Raw genomic sequence first — 16,515 nt, forward strand, 5'->3', positions numbered from 1 at the left:
TGGATGAGTGTGTATTTGTGTCATTTTGTGAACTTGACCTATATCTCTCATGGTGGCACGCTGTAAGAACGCCGCCTCTTAAACTGCAGATGGAGCAGAACACCTTCCAGCAGGTCAGACTAACCCACACTCGTCTCTGCCAGGAGACAAGGGGCGCACACGCCGTCTGTTACAGCTGGCACCTGCCAGGGTGCCAGGGACTCAGAAAAGACTAGTCTGAGCTGGATTAGCCACATCCAGACCTACCTGGTGCTTTACAGGGACATAAGACCTTGTGGCACCAGATAGACGAGTTTTACTGATTATGTGGGTTCAAACTTAAAGATAAGTAGAGAGGAGCTGGATCCGCTACCCCAGTGTGTCCGAACGGGCTGACTGGCCAGTAATGAAATACAGTTCCCCGCTGCTTCACGCTACAGAAATAGCAACGGGTTGTTCCGTCACTGGAAGATGGTGATTCACAGATTGTATTTTTGCTGCAGCGGGGCGGAACAACGACATGTGGGCTTAGAGCTTGTTTCATTTAGTAAAAAACAACATGCACTGTCATCTGCCACAAGACGCCTTCCTGTTAGTCGTTTTGATAATCAGCAAAGAATGAAACACAGAAGTGCACTGCAGGATAAAAACGTTAGGGTCCTTGTGGTTCTGACTGCAGAGCAAGGCTGAAGTCAGAGGAGGTCAGCTGTCCCCCGGGGTGCAGCAGAAGCCCTGGACAAAGAGATGAAGGGCAGAAAAGAAAGATGGAGGAGCAGATGAGGAAAAACAGAGGATCTTACATCCTAGTGGCTTTGTCTCCAGGATACAGCTGCAAGTGTGCACGCAGACAAAGGATGCAGGTGTCCTCATGGGAGGCCCAGTAGAGCAAAACCTCATCCCTGTCTGACTTCCGAGTCCCATGAAGAGCTCACCTGGGAAGCATGATGGGATCTGTTTCTACTTTCTCTCATTGTCTCTTTATATACAGCCAAGAGGCAGGCCCCTGCTGCCTTGTCTCCATCTCCAGACAGGTCCCTGTTGAGTCCCATCTGTACGTCACTAGCAGACGCAGAGACCGTTCCCAGCAGCAGCGGCAGCAGCCTCTCTCGGCTGGCTGCTGGCAGCATTCTTTACTCTTCTGTCCATCCTGGAGCAAAAACGGCACCGCGCTGCATGAACGAAGACCCGGAGTGTAACCTCAGTTTGTTTTAATGCTCCAGAGTCGTGAAGCGCTACGAACTCAGCACTCATCAGGAACTCATCTAAACATTTAGGAGCTCAATGCTTGAAGTTTATGGCATCAAGGTTCTGCCAAGAAGGAAAGCACAAAAGCAACAGGAAGTGCCAACCTGGCAGCATCTTTGTTTTCTCATCCAAACAAATGGTGTCTGTTCCACCTGCTGACCCCGGTCCAGTTGGAAAATGGTTTCTGGTTGAGATGGGCTTCGGGTCGTGGTTGTGAAGGCATGGGGAGATGTGCAATGTGGAGAGACGGGATCTCACCTCGCTGCTGTGGCTTTAGCTTCCTGCAGGGCTGCTGGGGCACGAACCGGGTCCAGCCTGAGGTACGTTACAGCCAAAGCAGGGCGGGGCTTTCTAGTTTAACTTGTAATATATTGTTTTTAAAAGTACCCTTCCATGATTCCTTATATGAAAAGTTTTGTTTTGTTTTGTTTTGTTGCCAACAAAAACTGTTCTGTATGTGCGGGGTCACCGGGGTCATCGGAGCACAAAGAATAAAGCTTCTCGCTTGTGAACTCTGCAGCTTTATGAACAGCCAAATTAGCGTTTGATTTGATTTAAATGCTCAGCAAATCTATAGTTATTGCAGTAGGCTATGCCAGTTGGGCAGAGTTTGCACAGATGCAACGTTTTGATCTGAATGAACACGTTTCTGGCTGCACTGCAGAAGTCCTCGGGTTTACAACAAGAATGGTTCCAACTCAGATCCTGTCATGAAGAGCCCTGGCCTCCTCAGAGGACTGTGTTCTTTGGGTTGCTTCTTAGAGAGCATCCACATCTAACGTATTTCTGAGACTGTTTCTGTGTCGGATGTTTGGCTGCAGATATTTGGATTGCTGAGTTTCGTTATTGATTTTCTCAGATATGAGTTGCAAAATAATCTGAGTGAATAAGCAGCTTCATCGTGCTCAGAGGCTTATTACTGAGGTGGCACCGCTGTTGCATAACAGCATCATCTTATAATATTCAGATCCTGTTGTGAGCTACTCATCATGGAGCTGGGTTAGGGTTGGGTTAGGGTTAGCAGTTGTTTTTCCTTCAGCAGACACGTGCGTGTTGTTTACCTAGAGGTGGTTATTTCTCAGCCCACAGAAATATTCTTGCAGAAGTTGAATCCTGCTCCTCTTTTAACTTGCTGCCCTGTTTGTTTTGTTTTCCTCTTTTCTTTATTTGTTGGTGTTTTATTATTATTATTTTCTTTGTCTCCTTCTGCATCACCGCATGCCTGCACGAGTGCACGCGGGACTCCGTCTGCAGAACACATTTTGGTGCGCTCGTGCATACGTTCGTCGGTGTAAACCCCCTTTACTTTCTCTGCGCGCACAGCGTCGGTGTTAGAAAGCACTTCCGCCACAATAAGCATGGTGTAGGTGGACCACGCAGCAGACAAACCTAATGGGGGGGAGGGGGGGGGGTTCTATATTGGGACTGACCCCCCAGCTGTCAGTGGCAGAAACCTGAACAGGTGTCTCAGCAGAACGCGTCATTGCGCAGGGACCCTCGACAGCTTGTGGCGCCCGCTAATCTCCGCTCTGACGACAGCGCATTACCCATTGCGCGTAAAACCAGGACGACGGCTGGGTTTGCGCTCGGGATTCTCATCAGTCTTCAAGAATTTTCCCCTCAGTGTTGATTCAGTCACGAGAACGTTTTTGTGAGGAGCTGGTTTTCGCGCCTGGGTTTGACAGAGCTGGAGATGACGCTCCGGTGGATTTTCTAATCTTTCCTGAGTTTGAGTCGCCTCAACAGAACTCAGCATGTTGCCTGAAATTAACAACAAGGTGAGGCGAATGAGGACTTTTCTCTCCTGGTGGTATTTAAATATATGTGCAACATAGTTAACCTCCGTCCATTTCATTGCTGTTGCATGTCATTTGACTTTTCCCTTTAATAATAATAATAATAATAATAATAATAATAATAATAATAATAATAATAATAATAATGGAAATAGAAGTCACAAGAATGTGGGGAATGAAGACAACAACAATACCCGTCGTAGTGGGTGCACTTGGCCTCAGGGACTGGAAAAGAGAACAAAACGGATTCCTGGAAACCCAACAGTCCAAGAAATCCAGAAGATTGTTCTTCCCGGAAGTGCCCACATCATCAGAAGGACGCTTTCCATAAACTAACCCTGAAACTGCCTTAGAAGCATGGATTGGTTCTGGCACTTCAGTGAAAGCATACAAATATACAAAAATATAATAATAATAATAATAATAATAATAATAATAATAATAATAATAATAATAGTAATAGGCCAGTTTTCTGTCTGGAAGCAGAATTATTTAATTACATTTTTAAGCCAGAAAAGGACAAGTGTGCTTTTCCAGATTTCAGATTTAACTTCCATGTGAAATTTTCCTGCAGGTGATCCTGCTTATTTTTGTAGTTCACTCTTCTGCTCGTGAATGCACGCCAAGGTATGATGAACAATCTGATCCATTTCTATTTCAGTCGTTTAGCCCACTTGTTTCAGCGTTTGTTGTGCTGACAGATTCCATAAGTCTAAATGTGTTGTGGTGTATTTTTCACTCCGTAGAAGGAAACTGTTAAATTTAACCAGAGATCTTCAGGAGAGGTGACAGAAAACGGTTGAAACGTTCTCAGGGTGAATGTTCCTTTATTTGTTAAGCATGGTTCCTGCACATTGGGCTGCAGCAGAACATCGTGTGATGTCTGTCCAAAATCAATGGGACGCTATGGTTTTTTTTGAGAAGTGACTCCCTGATAGATGATAGTGTGAGAGATCCAAACTTTATAGTTTGTTGATGTTTACTGTGCTTCAGGTTTTATTGCTTCGGTTCGACCTCTGACCAGCTGGCCCTTCTGGAGGCCAGACTGCCTCTGAGTTGCAACAAAGGCCTGCTTGCTTTCTTGTTTTTATTTACAAATATATTTGACTTAAGAGCCAAATGTACAATATTTCATTTGTTGTTTTACTTGAAGTATACAGTAGCTTTAAAAGCATATTGCATTCATTTGTTTCCCATAATAAGGAGAGTTTAGAGCCTTGCCTGTTGGCATCACTTATGTTGACCTGGTTTGCAAGCATCACGTCACAAGTGATTGTTTATCTCTGTAAATTAGTCATCTGTCAAGAAGTCATGGCTCAGTGCTCATTAAAGGAGCTTACCTCAGACCTTTACAGGTGATGTTCTGAAGCCAACCTGTCACAGTGACCTACATGGTTCCAGCCGTCACACCCCTGCTATTGTAACATGAGCTTCACCACTTGTCTGGTAAGATGTCCCTTTAGCATCGATATTAACATTCACAGGAAGAGAAGAGGGAGTGTAGCGTCCAGGGTCACAGGTCTGATTCAGTCTGGCGTTAAAAGAAAAAGAATTGCTTCATTTCTCCCTTTGTGCTGCTTTGTTCTTCTAATCAATGGTAAAGCTCTTAAAATGACATTTAGGAAGCTCTGACTGAGTCGACTACATCAAGCTAAGCTTTGTTTCACCCATCTGGTGTTGCCATCACAGCTGATTACCAGCTGGCTCGGGGCTGCCACGCTGCTGAATCATCCCAAATGGGTTTTCCTCTCCTCCTGTGCAACATCAGGGTGTTTTAGTGCCTCCTCTCTAAAGTTTTCTATCAATTTGATCTCCCGGTATATGCTCCGGCACGTGTACACCCACTGCCAGGCGCATGCATGCACACGGGCATGCGTTTTGCACTTCAACTGGAACTAAGACAGGGCGTACTGGAAAGCAAGCGGATGGTTGTTGCTGGGTTTTTACAGAAGTGATCTATTTTAGGATCACTGTGCATTATTTTTGCTGGTCTGGTTTTAACCCGGCTCAGACGCCCGGAGGCTGTGTTGCTGGAGAAACTAGAGGATCCAGGCAGTCTCATTCAGATTTAGCTCAACAGATTTTCTAAAGGAATCGGTGACAGGAAAAGATGTGATTCTCCATGTGATAGAACGGACCTCTGCAGAAGAGAGCTTTTTGGAGTTTTTGCTAACAAAAGACAGACATATTTTCTTTTTTTACATGCATGAGTCTATTTTTCTCCCACAGGCGTCACGGCCAGAGGTATTTCCTCACCCCCACAGACTCCCAACAGAAGACAGCCGTATTGGATCAAATCGACCCTGTTCACAGGTCAGCGCTTCACCCTGCATGATGCCCTTACAGCTGAACATGTTGTACCAACAATGCCATCTTTCCTCTATCAACCTTCTAAAAAAGCTGATTTTCTTCACATTATTACCAACATTAGAGAATTTTTATACATCCCAATTAGAAGAGTAGGTAAAATTCAGATTGTGCTCATAAAAATAAGAAATGCACATCTGTGTGTAAAGGTGGTGTGTCCTTAGTTCTGTACAGGCGGATTTTTCTGTTGTGGCAGGTGCTTGGGACTATATTTAGCTCCATTCCTACGCGTCATCACCGCGTTAACACATCCTACAGCTCTAAATGATCAGTTATGTAGAACAGCTTAAATTAAGATATTTTTTATTGATTTCATGACAAATTTTAGGGTATCCAATAGCTTAAAAAATGTAAGAAACCTTCTCTAATTAAGTCACTTAGCAAATGGGATAAATGAGCACATTTTGCTCCCTTGTCACCAGCACACTTTGGTTTTTAACAGACTTAATATTATTTAAAATTCTCCAAAAGATCTGGAAAGGACAAAGGTCTAATCATGTCTCTGTGTCAAGGCTGAGCTTTGCAAGGCAGCAACATATGTAAAGGTGCTCTGAAAGCAACCGAAGTGTCAGTCAGAGAAAAGAAGGTCGCTGCACTTCGCCTCCCCCACAAAGCCTTCAGACCGACGCTGTCAGCACCCAGCCTGACGAGGCTTTGTCCTCTCTTCACTCTCAACCTGATCAGTACATCCGGTCTCTTCGTGCTGGGGGTCCTGGTCACCTGAGACTTCATGTCGGGAGGTAAAACGGTGGAAAGCACAAACCCAAACTCCAAAGGAAACGCCTGATCCACAACTTTAAATGTTCCTTTTGCTGCTGATATTTAAGCAAACTGGGATCATTTAAAGATGTGGTTAACTCGTTTATTCAGTACATTTGCAGTGGTCTCTGGAAGGAATGCCTTGTTCATCTCCACTGGGCTAGTTTCAGGAACTAGAAGAGAGTCACGCCCGAGGAGAGCTTGACACAGAAGGAGTTCAATTCAATTCAAGTTTATTTATATAGCGCCAAATCACGACAAGAGTCGTCTCAAGGCACTTCACATAATAAACATTCCAATTCAGGTCAGTTCATTAAGCCAATCAGAAATAATGTTTCCTATATAAGGAACCCAGCAAATTGCATCAAGTCACTGACTAGTGTCAGTGACTATACAGCAATCCTCATACTAAGCAAGCATGCAGCGACAGTGGAGAGGAAAACTCCCTTTTAACAGGAAGAAACCTCCAGAGAATCCCGGCTCAGTATAAGCAGCCATCCTCCACGACTCACTGGGGATGGAGAAGACAGAGCACACACACACACACACACACACACACACGCACGCACGCACGCACGCACGCACGCGCACACACACACACACACACACACGAGTGGACTCTTATTTCCTGGTATTTGGACATCTTGCCTCTGATTTGATAACAAGCACACGACTCCATCAATGACTCTGTTTGCTCTGCAACGTTGACGTTTTATCTCCACAAATAACACAAGCCTGGTGGAGTTCTGCTGTGTGGTGGAGTAGCTAACGCTAATGGTTAGCTTCTATTAGCCAAAGCATTCTCAACAGGAGATAGGTGTAGGAGACTATTTTCATGTTCAGCCTGCATGAAAAACTCAGAGTGACCCGTTAGAATCAGAAAAAATCATTATATTGGTTTTCAGGGTTCCACACCTTAAAAATAACAGATTTTTGTTTTTGCTCCACTTATCCGGGGTCGGGTCATGGAGGCAGCATCCTGGGCGGAGCGGCCCAGACTTTCCTCTCCCCAGCCACTTGGGCCAGCTTCTCTGGGGGGATCCCGGGGCGTTCCTTGTCCAGCCAAGAAACACAGCACCTTCAGCGTGTCCTGGGTCTCTCTTTCTCCTTACAGTTGGACGTACCTGGTAAACCTTACCAGGGAGGTGTCCAGGAGGCATCCTAGCCTGAGCCACCTCAGTTAACTCCTCTCGTCGTGGAGGAGCAGTGGGCCTCCTCTGAGCCCATCCCCTTGTGACCGAGCTTCTCGCCCTATCTCTAAGGGGGAGCCCAGACACCCAATGAGAAAACTCAGTTTGTCTGCTTGTATCCAAGATCTAATCTTTCGGTTTCACCCAAAACTCTGTCGAGCTTTGCCTTCAGGCTCAGCTCTCTCTTCACCACGACAGACCGGTACAACGCCCACATTATCTGCAGCATCAATCCATCTATATCGATTTTGTTTGTATTTTTGATTCTATTTGAGCTAATTTTTTATTTTGCAAAGCTAACAAATTAAACCGTTTGCTCTGAATTATAGAAGTTTAGCTCTGGTGTTGGCACCCTGCCTCAGCTTGACCCGCCAGTGGTCCAGGTGGTGGTCAGCAATGCCAAAAACCAGCACCAGCAGTCGGACAGCTTCCTGCCCCAGATTACCAACCAAAGCGGTCATAACTTCCAAACCAACTCGGTGAGTTTGAGATGAGATCGTTTAAACTGACCTCACAGCAAATGAGAGGAAATGCTTCATCTATGATATTCTTTTTCTCGTAACACACGACCTCTGCTACATGTCTGTTTTTTACAAGGTCGAGAGACTGAAGGCAACACAACAACTCGCCATGCGATTCGGCACAGCAATGGATAAAATGCCAGTCTCCCGCAACAGCAAGATGTTTAGCAACAAGCTGGAAAAGGAGAAATCATACGAAGGACAAAGGTTACCCATGTCTCCTACAGGTGTGTTTTCATGACATGACTCCATCAGCTCATAGATGTGTCTTCACACTGCCAACATAAAGTAGGTGTTTAAAATGCAAACACATAACCAAGAAATGTTTTCTATCCCAAGATGAACTCAAAATAACATGCTGGCATTTAGAAAATATCTGTTCACGGTCCTCTGCATTTGGCTGGGATGTCATCAATGTGACTGTGACTCATCCCCATCCTCCTCCTCGTAACTTCCTGTTGCAGAGGCATTGAACAACTTCAAGGAGCGCCTGACGGACTTTGAGCAGGAGGAAATCAATGACTACCCCGAGGTCTGGTTCCTGGGCCTGGGCTCCCAGAAAATCCAGGGTTCCCAAGGAGCAGCGCAGAACAGCGGATATGATGATGAGCACGGGAGCTACATCCGGGTATTGGCTTTGGATATTTTTGTCTATTAGCGATTGTTTTAGAATCCTTCAAATTAAAGCTTCTTTCCGGAGTATTTCTCTTATCCGATGGCACCATCTAGTGGCTGACAAGCATATCACACTCCTTCTGTGTTTTTAAGATGGCGACTTCACGTTTCTGGTTATAAATGTGCTTCTGTAGCGAAAAACAGCTAAAACACGTTGTTTACGAGTATTATTCTCATGTCATGATGTGTTCTCGTATTTTTATATTTTAGAGATTTACTTGTTTGTGAAAAGTTCATCAACTCTGCATCAGCCGAGGTACTTCCTTAAATTTGAAGCAAGTAAGCGGTAGTCTAACGCTATTGGTTAGTTCTGGTCAGCGCTCAGTTTCCTACTGCATGGAGCTCTGCGGGGCAGGGGGCGTGCTTAGAAAAAAAAAGACGTATCACTTACATGTGTACATGATGAGACAATCGCTTTTACGGATTTCTGAAAAGTCGTACATCCTTTCTGAAAGGGGAAAACTCCGGAAAGCAGCTTTAAGTGGAACAACCAAACATCTGCAACATCTGTGGTAAAGAGTTAGAATGGTCATCTGGCATGTGGTCTACAGGAAGCCTTAGGTCAAATCATCAATCTTCTACTTGACAAAGTGCTCTTGGGCAACACGTTGAACCTCTAAGTCATTTGTGTTCTGCTGTGCAGTGGATGCAAAGCTGTAGACTTACTTAAAAATCAGTCACGGGGACAAATGTAATCCATGCAAAGTTTTACAATAGAGTTTAAAAATCCTCCAATCAGAAAAGGAACGTTTCATTCATTCATGTTAACGTTAAAGTCTTGTTCGTATCCGCAGCTTTAATAACTCGCCTCAGACAGGAGACCATGAAGAATGTAGGCGACACTCTGAGCTAAACTGGACTACATGACCTTAATCCAGCAGCTGGATGCTTTTGTCCCCCGTTAAATATGGCCGACTCTATTGTTGAACAAACAATAAAACCCCGCTGAGGTCACAGACCCTGGAAGTTAAGTATGAATTAGCCATCTGATTGGCTGCCACGTTATGAAAGACAATATGTAATGGATGCGTTTAGACTGACAGTCACAGCAAAGCCAGAATGTCTGAAGCCTCGTCATTTAGCTCAACTACCTTTTACCACTAACAGAGTTGCTCTTACCATCATTTAAAAGGTTTATGGAGCCACAAAATCAGCTAAAACAGATCAGTTAAAGGTGCGTTATGTAGAAATGACGTAAAACTGGCATCCTGTGGTAACATTTGGTAACTGCAACCACTTTGAACAACTCTGGAGCTTTCTGCTGGCCGTCGTCGGCGCTGCTGTTAGCTCACAGGAGACACGGCACCCCCACACTCACTAATGGTAAACGTGAGTTACACCCCTCCTTCCTTTATTTTGAAAGGAGAAAAACGGACAATTGTTGCAGCCAGCTGGATATGAAATATGTTTCAGTAGAACCTTCTTTCCTAAATGTCTGAAACGTTAGACTCTGTTGGGATTTTCTCACTGTAAAATTCTCACTGTATTTTTACATACTGCACCTTTAAAGGGACACTTCAGTTTTGCTTGCTTGTAGCACCTCCTAAATGTCCGTCATTAATTCACTGTGATTAAACCGAAAGTGAAACCTATCTTCTTTCAGTGCGTTTGTCTTTTTAACACCTTCATCTAACAGCTGAAATGTCACCTCAGCCTTCCTTAGTTTCTACGGGAGCGATTAATCACTAAATCAAACAAATCAGCTGCGGTCACGAGCTAGAACATACAGGAAATGTGCTGGGAGCAGACTCGAGCTCCACTCCACAGCTTCTCATTACCAGCAGAGCTGGACCGGCAACTCTGAAGTTGCAAGTGTGGTATTCTGGCCACAGGGGAGTGAAATGTTGTTAACCCTCATTTTAACACACACTGGCTTAAGAAATTTATTTTAAAATATGAAAACGTTGCATAGTATCCCTTCAACGGATCAGCATGGATTGGGATAGAATAATTACGCCATTATTGGATCTAGATGTCACGCTGTGGGGATGTTTAGGACCCAAATATGCAGATTACCCAGACGACAAGAGGCAGAAGTTGATTCAAAGTAAAAATCCTTTTATTTGCAGGATGAAAGAACAAAAATTAATCCAAGGCAGCGAGCCAAAGTCCAAAAATCCTGGAGCACAGGACACCCAAAGCTCACTTAGAGCAACAAAAACCTAGAGACATAAAGCTCACACGGAGCACGAGTAACAATGCTGACAAAACACAATGGACCGACACAAAACAGAGACAAGACAGGGCTTAAATACACAGGGAGGAGTAATTAGGGAAACAGGCAGCAGGTGTGTTGAGTGAGGGCTGGAGGGAAGACAGGTGAATATAATCATCTAAATGGGGGAAACAGAACCAGAGGAGGGCAAATAAACCTAAAACTCTAAAACACAGAACTAAACCTAAAGACTGAGGGAAGGACTCACACACACACACACACACATACACCGAGCTGGGGACAAAGAGGCTGGAGCTACAACTGGAGGGGCTGAGGATGACTAAATGAACACCGGACCTGAGGGAATGATATGAAGGCCTACAAACAGAAGACACATAAATGAGACACAGACAAAGGACACATGAGGGCGCTATGAGACACAGAAGGGAATCTAGAGAGGGATGGAGAAACATCAGGAGACACATGAAGGAAGACGCAGACCATGACACTAGAGGGGTTGATGCACATTGGTACAAAACACTGAACTCTGTTCTGGTGTATCAGGAGCCCAGCTTCATGTCTCCTACAGCTGCTGGAAACTGAAGATTTTCACAAATTCTTTGTTCATAAAGTATCGGACATCAGAGCAGCTACTGACCCTGTTCCAGTTCCTCCATCACCACCCACCCTGAGCTCCCTCAGTGCTGTTTCTTATTCTGAGCTGAGTAATGCATGTAGGTTGTAAAATGTTCATTTTCTGGTACTTTTGTCTTGACATTGTACAGAAAGTGTGGAGAAACCTAACTTAGGCGTTAGTTGAAAAGTTAAACATGTTTTTGCAAAAACTTGGTATTTGGTTCTAAGACAATGGGAAGAAGTGTTTTTAATGACGTCACGATTTCTTTAGTTCTGTTAAACCGATTCACAAACATCGCAGCTACTTATAATCTTAGGTGTCAGTTTAAAGGGGCTGAAGGGCCACATATGGCCCAAGAGCCACACTTTGCAGACCCCTCTCCACCTATATAACAAAGATGAATATAACATGCTACAGATCAACACATGTAGACTACATGGCTTTATTTTATTTTATTATTAACAGCAACACCTGGAGTGCCACCTGTTGGATTATCCGTTGACTCTAAGCATCAGAATAGTTTTAATTCATATTTTAGTAAAGGACTTAACTAAATATTCATGATTTCTGTTTTCTTCCAGGTTCTGCACGACCATGTTGGATACAGGTTTGAAGTTCTTGAGGTGATCGGAAAAGGTTCCTTTGGGCAGGTCCTGAAATGTCTGGACCACAAGACCAATGAACTTGTGGCCATTAAGATGATACGCAATAAGAAAAGGTGATTCTGAACAAGTTGTTCTTTTATATAATTAGAGGCTTTTAAAGCTTAATGTTTCTTTCTGCACCACAGAATGCATTAGTTCACTTAACATTTATCAAAGACCTGATGGAGAGTCGTGAGATTTTCCCACATGCCTGCTGCACGATCGTTTTACGTTTTATGAGCGTGCCAATTCGTTGAAACCAGATTTAGCCTTGTGGAAGTCGTTGCCTTGTGGTGTTACCTTACCTGTCTTTCCTCACAGAGGATCATATTAGCTGCAAAAGCCTGACTTCTGTTAGATTCAGGCGTCGTCAGGCCTCACCCTCCTTCAATAATGCAGAAAACAAAAAGGTGCAAAGTGCCAGGGCTCTGCCCCGGAGAACTCCACCCTGTCAGACGACTATCTCTCATTTGGTTCCTTCTACATGAAATTGTCTTTTCATTTGTTTAGTTCTTGCTGCCTGACTAATTCTGGACACGTCCTCTACAAATTCAGCATCTTAACATGCACCCATCTCTGCAGATTTCATCACCAGGCTCTGGTGGAGCTGAAGATCCTGGAGGTCATTAAGAAGAAAGACAAAGACAATCTCCACAACGTCATTCACATGAAGGAGCACTTTTATTTCCGAAACCATCTTTGCATCTCCTTTGAGCTTCTGGGGTCAGTATGTGCAGCTTACCAAACCAGAAGGATGGAAGCACTTTGCTGAATGATTGGTTTTCTAATTGAAGTTGCGTCACCTTCGCTACGCACAACAGGGTCACAAAGCTGCTTCACAGAGCTGTTTCTCACTCCCTCTGCTCACTGCGGCACAAAGCAGTTTTCTGAAGCCAACTTTACTTATCTGTGTTTAAAAAGGCACCGTTTAGTGTCCTGGTCTGGCTTAATGACCTTTAGGGGCCTTGTCTAATATTACTGTCATGGTATCCTTTAGTTAAGGCCTAGAGGACCATATCTCTTACCCCATCTTGCTTCATGGTGCGAAGGATCCAGTTGCATTCTCTGAAGAAGTTTATGCTCCTCACAAGCAGCGAGATATATCAGGGAGATACGTTCTGTATCTGTCGGCCGTGAATGTTGGCACAATCATAAGTTATTATCTAGTATGTGCTTGACAGTTAGTGGATGTTTCATCAGGGGTGCTGATGGGCACATTTAGCAGCCATTCCCCGTCATTAATATATAGAAGTACTTCATTAATATATAGAAGTACTTCATTAATATATAGAAGTACTTCATTAATATATAGAAGTACTTCTAGCCGGTCCATCTGTCTGTCCTTTTATTTCTTTGTGTACAAAGTTTTAAAGATTTGATTCTAAGAAGGAAATAAATTAGGCTTGTAAGTGTGTGTGTGTGTGTGTGCATGCATGCGTGCGTGTGTTTGTGTGTGTGTGTGTGTGCGCGTGCGTGCGTGTGTGTGTGCGCGTGCGTGCGTGTGTGTGTGTGCGTGCATGCGTGCGTGTGTTTGTGTGTGTGTGTGTGTGTGTGTGCATGCATGTGTGCGTGTGTTTGTGTGTGTGTGTGTGTGTGCGCGTGCGTGCGTGTGTGTGTGCGCGTGCATGCGTGCGTGTGTGTGCGTGCGTGCGTGCATGTGTGTGTGCGCGCGTGTGTGCATGCGTGCGTGTGCATGCATGCGTGCGTGCGTGTGTGCGCGTGCGTGCGTGTGTGTGTGTGTGTGCATGCGTGTGTGTGTGTGTGTGCGTGCATGCGTGTGCGTGTGTGTGTGTGTGTGCGTGCATGCGTGTGTGTGTGTGTGTGTGTGTGTGTGCATGCGTGTGTGTGTGCGTGCGTGTGTGTGTTTTCTCATCATGTTGAATTTTGACAGGGTGAACTTGTATGAGCTCATCAAAAAGAACAACTTCCAGGGATTCAGTCTGGCTCTGATTCGTCGCTTTGCCCACGCGCTTCTCAGGTGTCTACAGATGCTGCACAGGGAGAAAATAATCCACTGTGACCTCAAACCGGTACTAAACTCCATCAATTTTCAGATTAGAGCCTGAATCACTGGGATTGAGTGGTGAAGGTTGGACTGTTGGGCTCCATCTTGTGGACAGTTGCAATATTTAAGTTGTTTCACGTTTCTCGTCAGGAGAACATCCTTCTTTCTCAGCGAGGGCCCGGGAACATCAAGGTGGTTGACTTTGGGTCAAGCTGCTATGAAACACAAAGGGGTGAGAAAATGAAAATACAATTATTCATAATTAAATTCAACCTGAATGCATGTAACTCTATTTTTTCACTTCATCCAGTGTACACCTACATCCAGAGTCGCTTCTATCGTTCGCCGGAGGTCATCCTGGGTCACCCTTACAGCATGGCTATTGACATGTGGAGTCTGGGCTGCATCCTCGCTGAGCTCTACACCGGCTATCCTCTCTTCCCGGGAGAGAGTGAAGTGGAACAGATAGCATGCATAATGGAGGTATGACGTGGGAAAGTAATATTTATTTAGCCTAAAACTGATCAGGCTCTGTATTTTTTTTAAGTTCTGATGTGTTGAACACAGGTTCTGGGGATGCCTCCAAATGATTTCGTTCAGTCGGCATCAAGGAGGAAGTTGTTCTTTGGTGAGAAATAAAGTCATTTTGCCGGCTGTGCAGCAAACTGTGTGTAAGTTGGTGTACATCAGGTTATTGGCTGTTGACATGTGCTTGTGTTCAATGTTCAGACTCCAAAGGAAACCCGAGGAACATCACTAACAGCAAAGGGAAGAAGAGGAAGCCCAGCTCCGTAGAGCTCTCTGCAGCACTGAAGAACAACGATCCCTTGTTTTTAGATTTTATCCAGCGCTGCCTCTCGTATGATCCAATAACTCCTCCTTCTCTTCTGCGTGCTCAGTAGAAACACTTATAGCTTTTATTTAGCTTATTTATGTGCGTTTCAGCTGGGATCCAACTAAACGTATGACTCCTGATGAGGGTTTGCAGCACCAGTGGATTCTGGATGGAAATTTCAACAAAGTCCGATCCAGAACCAAACCAGCAGTCAAGAAGACCACAGACAGTTCCACCAACACCGAGAAACAAGTCAAGCCCGGTAAGTGCATGTGCTCCCCTCTTGGAGTTAAAAGTCAAATTTGTGGGTAAAACACATGACTCTGTTAAAGTTTCCAGTAGTAAATGTTTAGCTTTTATCCTGCAGAGGAGAAAACACGCTCAGAAAACAGCAGTAAAGATAAGCCGAAGAGGGACGGCTCTGCAACTGGAACAAAGATGGACTCTGAGGACCGTCTGCGGCCCATCGGGGCCTCGGCGGAGGAGCAGGTGTGTGAGGGCGGAGGCAGAAATACACAGCAGCAAGGAGAGAGGCCCATTCATATCATCATCAAACCTCAGGAGCAAGTGGACCCCAAAGGGAAACAAAGCCAGGACCCCCTCTCACCAGTCTGAGAAAGTCATGCTGCATTCATGAACAGTGGGGAAAATGGGCGTTTAAGGAAGCCTGTAATGGTTCGGCTCTGGACTGGAAAATGGAGAGCTGTAAAACGGCCATGTTGCTTTATGATGTCATAGAAATGATTGAAAAGTCAGAAGAAAACAGAAATGTACAGCAATGATCGTCTATTCATGTCAGTAGTGGTGTGTATTTTTAGTTATGTGGAATGTTTAGAGGCCAGTGATTTAAGTCATGCTTTTATTGGAGTGGAGATCAAGTTTGAACTGTGTCTCAGATCAGAGACACACCGTTTGCCACATGAGAATTCAGACTCACTGCTGCTGTTTCCTGCAGGACTGAATCCAGTCTTTGCTGTGCATTAAACACCTGCTTTAGATCTTAAATTTGTTTTTCAAAATTCAGCGTTTTTAGACGCATGCATAGGTTTATTAGGTCCTTCTAGAGATGATGTTACGTTATTATAATACATATTTGTAGAACTGAGCGCATTACGGCTGAGCCAAATGCTTTTTATAAGAATAGTTTAAAAATAGTTGTCTCTTACATTTTATTGTGAAGGAAGTTGACATGCAGTAAGAAGTTTTTGGTTATTTCACGTATTTATTGTGGAAAATCTCAAAGCCTGTTTGACAATTTTAAACAAACTATATAAAATTGTGTTTGTAAAATAATTGACTGTAAATATTTCCACTGTAATTTCTTAAACACATGTACCACAGAACATGTTTTAACGTTTGTTGAGAATTGACACAAGGTTTTACTTGTTGTGCTGTTACTGTGAAATCATTTTGTACATCTGTTATTTCTAACATTTTTTATTTAGATCCAAAAGGACAATCCTGATAGTTTGTGCCTTGCAGTATTAGAATCTTTGCACTTTAATATTGTCATTCTACCCTTGGATCAGAAGCTGTCACTTCTTCCTCAGGATGATTTGGACCGCACCCTGCCAGCATCCTTTTGAACCTAACAGATCTATGTTAGTAAAGATAGGCCCATGCCCTCACTATGCTCAGCAACTTTATATGAGATCGGTTGTAGCTACAGATATGAAAAGTCAACAAAGTTTATTTTATGTATTTTAT

The 16,515-nt window shown here is 44.2% G+C and overlaps 1 protein-coding gene across 4 annotated transcripts; it reads left to right on the plus strand.

Annotated features, from left to right (window-relative positions):
- Positions 1–1,430: 1,430 nt before the first annotated feature.
- dyrk4 (dual-specificity tyrosine-(Y)-phosphorylation regulated kinase 4) lies at positions 1,431–16,125 on the plus strand. 4 transcript variants are annotated; one of them, XM_054733492.2, is made up of 15 exons: positions 2,837–3,002; positions 4,376–4,466; positions 5,250–5,333; positions 7,666–7,815; positions 7,934–8,084; positions 8,322–8,485; positions 11,906–12,042; positions 12,551–12,691; positions 13,860–13,998; positions 14,124–14,205; positions 14,284–14,456; positions 14,541–14,601; positions 14,703–14,832; positions 14,919–15,070; positions 15,176–16,125. In XM_054733492.2, the coding sequence occupies exons 2-15, from the start codon at positions 4,446–4,448 to the stop codon at positions 15,421–15,423; spliced, it is 1,833 nt and encodes a 610-aa protein (XP_054589467.2). In that variant the 5' UTR covers positions 2,837–3,002; positions 4,376–4,445; the 3' UTR covers positions 15,424–16,125. The 4 variants fall into 4 exon arrangements, with proteins under 4 accessions (XP_054589465.1, XP_015820919.1, XP_054589467.2 ...); XM_054733490.2 differs by lacking the exons at positions 2,837–3,002; positions 4,376–4,466 and adding an exon at positions 1,431–1,544; XM_015965433.3 differs by lacking the exon at positions 4,376–4,466 and having other exon boundaries at positions 2,751–3,002.
- Positions 16,126–16,515: the final 390 nt, after the last annotated feature.

Source organism: Nothobranchius furzeri, chromosome 4, assembly GCF_043380555.1.
Source record: "Nothobranchius furzeri strain GRZ-AD chromosome 4, NfurGRZ-RIMD1, whole genome shotgun sequence".
NCBI lineage: Eukaryota > Metazoa > Chordata > Actinopteri > Cyprinodontiformes > Nothobranchiidae > Nothobranchius > Nothobranchius furzeri.